At 62.0% G+C, this 6,000-nt stretch overlaps 1 protein-coding gene across 1 annotated transcript; it reads right to left on the bottom strand.

Annotated features, from left to right (window-relative positions):
- Positions 1-3,500: 3,500 nt before the first annotated feature.
- Positions 3,501-4,580, bottom strand: Mafa (MAF bZIP transcription factor A). The gene has a single exon (XM_059247877.1). The coding sequence runs from the start codon at positions 4,578-4,580 to the stop codon at positions 3,501-3,503; it is 1,080 nt and encodes a 359-aa protein (XP_059103860.1).
- Positions 4,581-6,000: the final 1,420 nt, after the last annotated feature.

The raw sequence follows: 6,000 nt of genomic DNA, 5'->3' as shown, positions 1-6,000 counted from the left end.
TATCTCTCCCACCACACCACACCCCACCCCACCCCACATCCTCAGACCAGAATGGCTGCTGGGCAAGGACTGGAGGCCTGATCTGCTTTGGTTCTCATGCTGAGGCTCAGGAGACACCAGGCTCCTCTTGGTGACATCATGGCTGCCTCTTAGAGCACCTGAGGAGTCGGCGAGGCCCTAGATGCACAGTGAACAAGGTGTTGAGTGAAGGCTAATTCTGGACTATGGTCACCCTTGCCTCAGTCCCAGAATCACATTGTCCTCTAGCCCCTGTGGTCCAGGTAGGCCATGGCCAATACCTGGTACTGCTATTGCCCTGACACACCAACACAGAATGGACAAGCATGCACATCTGCACACGGAGACACACACATGTACATTGGCACCCGCGGGACTCTCAAGACCATTTTAAATGGAGCTCTAAGGCACCCCAAAGTCCCTGGCAGCACACCCCAACCTCTGAGCCAGGAAACAGGATGCCTGAAGCCTCTCCACCCTTACCACCTCATCTTCAGCAAGGTAGTCGGGGACACAAGAGACCTCCTTAGAAAATGGGGGCCTTAAGCCAGGAGTGGTGGTGCACACCTTTAATCCCAGGGCTTGGGAGACAAGGCAGGTGGATCTCTGAGTTCCAGGACAGCCAGGGTTACAGAATGAGTTCTAGGACAGGCAGGGCCACACAGAGAAACTCTGTCTCAGACAACGAGAGAGAGAGAGAGAGAGAGAGAGAGAGAGAGAGAGAGAGAGAACCCTGCACAGGACAAGGGAAAGCCAAAGGAACTTCCCACACATGGGGTTTCCGGGCTCCCCAAAAGGCTTCTAGAAAAGACCATCTTTTAACTCCAGAGTGAGTAGCTGTGACTACCAAAAGGTCCTCATTCATTCGTATGCCTCACCCGTCCTGGAGGAAGAGCCGAGTAAAGAGAGAGAAGGGAGGGGAAGATAAGTGAACTCAGATTAACTCCCCCACAAATGGGGCGAGCACATGGAGCAGCCCTAAGAGGACACCAGCATACTGTGGCTCCTGAGTACCACAGCAGTGCTGCAGGGGAGTCCCAGACGCTCCAAAGGGACAGGCAAAGCCTTGAGTACTGGATGCTGAGAAGCCAGTGTGCTGGGCCGTGAGGGTGGGCACAGCTGTTGCCAGCTGTCCCCGAAAGAAGTCCTCTGTGGTCATTCAGGACCTGTCTCTGAACTTCCCCCAAGAGGGTGGTTCTGTAATGGCTCCAGGCAATGGAAGGGGAACACAGAGGAGTCCTGGGTCTTCTGTTCTTGACTAGGACTTCCATTGGGCCCCCAGCAGCCAAGTTTCTCTCAACTCAGAGCCCTTTCTTGGGAAGACACCGTGTGCGAACTTTCCCAGTGAATTGGGAACCTGCAGGTCTCGCCTCACACTGAATTAGTTCTTTTAACTCAACCCAGTGTTCATTTCTTTCCTTTCCAACAGCATTTTCTCCCCCCAAAAACGCTGGCTCAGCTGCTCCCAGCCTAGGGTCCTACGATGCCCTCCCTGAGTTTTATTCTAAGGCAAAAGGAGCCGGGGTGGTGGTGGTGGTGGTGGTGGTGGGGACACTGGACACGAAGGTGATTTGCCTTTCTCAGATCTGGGATGGAGACTGAACTCAGGGGATTGTCTCAAGACTGAAGCTGCTGTGCCACGATGTAGAGCTTCCGACAGAGAGCCACAGTCCAGGCAGGAGCCCCTCTGGGCTCTAAATTTGCAAACTGCGGACCTTTACACTCTCAGGAAGGGAGGGAACTGCCATCTACAAGTCTGCAGCTGCCCACAGCCTCGAAAGGTGAGATTCTCAGAGATCTCTCTCACTACCCAGGTTGGGCTTGCATGCTTTGGAGAATAGAGGCTGGGCCACCCCTGGGAGAGGGACAGTTGGCAAGAACGGCCAGGACAGCTCGGGCCACCAGGACACAACTGCAATGCACTTGAACTCGCCACCAAGGACGCCTGCAGCCTCTGCCCTGCCCTGCCTCTATGGCAGCCCAGCTCCTAGAAGGCCAGCCAGAGAATGCTGTCTTGGGTACTGACAGATACATCTGCCTCCTCGTCAAGTTCTCCCTGTTCTTGCCTCTCTGGACACGGCAGCTCAAGTAACACTCAATCCAGGGACTTCCATATTTTTCTATTCCAGGGGAAACATGTAAAAAATGAAAGCCACAGACACATCAGCCAGGTTCCAGTGACTTTTGGATCTAAACAGATTTATTATTTTTTTTTAAATTTTTCCTTTCCTCAGTTTCGTAACAAATGGAAAAAAAAAAAAGATCACAACAAAAACCAACAACACAATTTTTTTTTCAACGAGTTGTCTAGCGTCCTGTTCAGAAGGCTCAGCAGGAGCCGCCTGGGAGCAGCAGAGGACGGGAGGAGCCTCAGAGCACCGGAGCCAAGCCTCAGAAAACCAGATCTCAGCCCGTGCAGAAGCGCCCAGCTTAGAGAGTGCCCACCGCCGGGCCTCTCCCCTGGCTAGTCCAAAAAGCGACCAAGTTTTAAAAAAGATTCCACAAACGAAACACCATTTAAATTAAATAAAAACACCTTACCACCCGCCCATGCCAGGAGGTTCAGGCCTAAGCCTCCTCTTTAAAAATTTTCTCCTAGAACTGTGCATTACTTTTAAAATTCTTTCGATTCTCTGGAAGGTTAAAATAAGATATATTTCCCCAGGAGTCATAAATACGATCTGGTGCATAGAGAAATAGCAGCGCGGGAGTCCGGGCCAGCCCCCACCCGGCTGAGCACGGCCACCCCCCACCCCCCTCCCCCAGTCGAGTATAGCAGGGCAGTGGGACCGACACGCAGGTAAGTTCCTCGGCTTCCTCTATAGGGAGAACCGGACAGGGTGGGGACAAGCGGGCTGGAGGGCAGGCAGGGCCGGACCCCTCGGAGCGAGCGAGCGAGCGAGGGCACATGCGGGCACTCGCCGACCTCCGAGGGAGCCTCTGGGTTTTCTAATTATCAAGCAAAATAAATATTCATGTTGCGAAAATAAGACCGCTTTAAAAAGGAGGAGGAGGAGTAAAAACAGGGCTAGGAAAGAGAGACAGAAAGAAAGACGACGGAGGAGCGCAGGGCCGGCGGAGGCTACCGGGAGCTGGTGGCAGCGCGGCCCCGCTGCGGGTGGGCGGAGGTCGGGACGCAGAACTGCGCTCCACGTCTGTACAAGTGAACGTTGCCGAGGAAGTCAGACCTGGCTCGGGCTTCGCTAGTACTCCCCATTCCGGGGCGCCGAGGGACCTCGACAACGTCTAGACGGCGACCCCCGAGGACGTTCAGAGCGGGTGGCCCGGCGGAGGAGGCGCACCGCGGTAGCTACCTGGAGCTGGGAGCTTCGCGGCGGGACGCACAGGGCGGACCGGAGGACCACGGCAGCTGCACCGCCCGCCGCGCGCGCGCGCGCGTCCCGGGCCTCCGAGTCCGAGCCGAGGCCGGGGCGGCCCGCGCCAACTTGTCCCCGGCGGCGGCGAGGCCCAGGGTCCGGCGCTCACAGGAAGAAGTCGGGTGCGCCTTTGGCTGCACCGGGGCCAGCCTGCGCCGGCGAGGGCTCCCGAGGGAAGCCGGCCCCGCCCGCGCCCCCGGGGCCGCCCCGGCCCGCCAACTTCTCGTATTTCTCCTTGTACAGGTCCCGCTCCTTGGCCAGACGCCCCACCTCCAGCTTCAGCTGCTCCACCTGGCTCTGGAGCTGGCACTTCTCGCTCTCCAGAATGTGCCGCTGCTGCACCCGCTTGAAGCGGCACGACTGCGCGTAGCCGCGGTTCTTGAGCGTGCGCCGCTTCTGTTTCAGTCGGATGACCTCCTCCTTGCTGAAGCCGCGGAGCTGCCGGTTCAGCTCCCGCACCGACATGGACACCAGCTGGTCGTCGGAGAAGCGCTCCTCCAGGCGCACGTGGTGGCCCGCGCCGCCTCCGCCGTGACCCGTGCCTCCGCCGTGGTGGCCCGCGCCGCCGTGGTGGTGGTGGTGGTGATGGTGGTGGTGGGCAGAGTGGTGGTGGTGAGCAGCGTGGTGAGCGCCGTGGTGGTGGCCGGCACCCATGTCGTCCGCGCCACCGCCGCCCGAGAAGCCCTGGCCCCGGAAGGCCTCATAGGCCGCAGCGGCCGCCGGGTGGTGCGCGCCGTGGTGCGCGCCGTGGTGGCCGCTGCCGATGAGAGCCTCCACGGCGTCCTCGGGCGTCAGGTTGAGCGCCTCGGGGTTCAGGTGGTGCTGGTACCCGCTCATCCAGTACAGATCCTCCAGCACCGCTTTTCCTGAGGCGCCCCCGACAGCGCCGGGGCCTCCACTCGGCGGCCCCGGGGCGCCCCCGGCCTGAGCCGCGCCGCCCCCGCCGCCCGCGCCGCCGCCGGTGCCCGGGCTGGGTGCGCAGAAGCTGGGCGAAGAGGGCACCGAAGAGCAGGGCGTGCTGAGGGGCGTCGAGGACAGCGAGCCGGGCGGCAGGCGGTGGCAGAAGCGCTCGGCCTCGGGCGGCTCCTTCTTCACCTCGAACTTCATCAGGTCGAAGTCGTTGACGTACTCGATGGCCAGTGGGCTGCTGGGCAGCTCTGCGCCCATCGCCAGCTCCGCGGCCATCGCCCGGGGCCCCAGCCCCGCCGCCGCCGCGCCCGGCCGCGCCCCGACGGGCGGCGGGGGAGCGGGGGGAGCCGTGGGCCTCTCTCCCCCTAGCTCCCCCCCTCCGGGCCGAGGTTCGTGCCGCGGTGGGCGCAGGCTCTGGTCGCGCCACCGAAGGGTGCAGGAAAAGTTTCGTGCAGTCAACTCCGGGCTGCGCTCAGGGAGCGCCGCCGGCCAGGCCTCTCGGGCGGCCCCCCGGCCCGCTGCGGGCGGGCGAAGGGCCCCGATCCTGCGCTCCTCCTCCTGCTCCTCCGCCGTCCCAGCCTGGCGGGTGCAGAGGCCGCGCCCCGGGCTCTGCCGCGCTCGGGGCTCTCCCGCCCCGCCCCGCGCCCCACCCGCGCTGCCGGCCGGCCCCGCCTCCCTCGACCCAGCGCCGAGCCGCGCAAGCCTTTATAGAGACGCGCTCCTGGGCCCGCCTCCCCAGGTGGGGGCCGGCGCCCCCGGGCCAATCGGAGACCCAGCCCTGCCGCCCTCATTTGCCTATCCCCATGGCAACCGGGAGCCCAGCTGTCAATCTCCTGCGGGAAACAGCTGTGGGAAGGGGTGGGGATGGGCCGCCGGCAAGAGGAGTGGGCAGGGCCCCCTGGTGGCCGCCGCGTGGGACTGCACAGCGGAGGGCGCGAGAGCAAGCGTCAGACTTCTGCCACTGGGCCCTGAGGTCCCAGGATCGCACAGGCAGAGGGTGCGGTGAAGGTGCGCCCAGGGGATTCCCTCGACGTCTCGGTTCCGTTAGGTGGCCTAGCTGGCTGTGTCCCGCACCCGGCACGACCGGCCTGGAGCCCCCAGAACGGGGACCTCTAACCATCCTGACACCGGTGACTCCGAGCTGCCCGGGAGCGCCCGGGAGCGCCGGCTATTTTTATCCTGTGGTTGGGACGGGTTCAGGAATTCAGTCAACAAAGTTGCTGGCACCTCGGGCGGCGGCGGGATGCACGGTGGAACCGCAGGCCTCTCTGACCGGTGTGGTAGGTGGAGAGGGACAGATATGCCTGTGGACCACCATGGGGCTAGGGGAGCAGGTCTCGGGGGGCCACCTGAGTAGAGGGCCCATTGAATGCAGTGGGGCTGACAGGTCTGGACGCCTGCCGAAGAGTTGCCAAGCGGGGCCCACAAGGAATCTCAGACCCAGCTGCCCACCACTGCGGTTTGGAGGCGCCTTGCAGGGTGGGCGAGAGTTGAGGTGGCAGGTGGAAAACAGATTGCCGTCTTCACTCCCGCTGAATGTCTCTCTACACCTACTGGGAGGCAGACTCAGCGCAAGAGAAACACAAGAAGGAGGGTAGCTGACAAGGAGGTGTGAGCGCTGCGACCCCTCCCCCCAGGATTCCTGACCCCAACAGAAGATGGAAAAGGAGTGTGGACTTAGGAGCAACAGCTGGGC

The sequence above is a fragment of the Peromyscus eremicus genome, chromosome 20, assembly GCF_949786415.1.
Source record: "Peromyscus eremicus chromosome 20, PerEre_H2_v1, whole genome shotgun sequence".
Classification (NCBI taxonomy): Eukaryota; Metazoa; Chordata; class Mammalia; order Rodentia; family Cricetidae; genus Peromyscus; species Peromyscus eremicus.
Note: the sequence above shows the minus strand (reverse complement) of the source record. Positions and strands in the feature narration are given on the sequence as shown.

Bases quoted from the DNA above. Each gene is read 5' to 3' on its own strand.
- Mafa (XM_059247877.1), bottom strand. From the start codon at position 4,580: ATGGCCGCGGAGCTGGCGATGGGCGCAGAGCTGCCCAGCAGCCCACTG.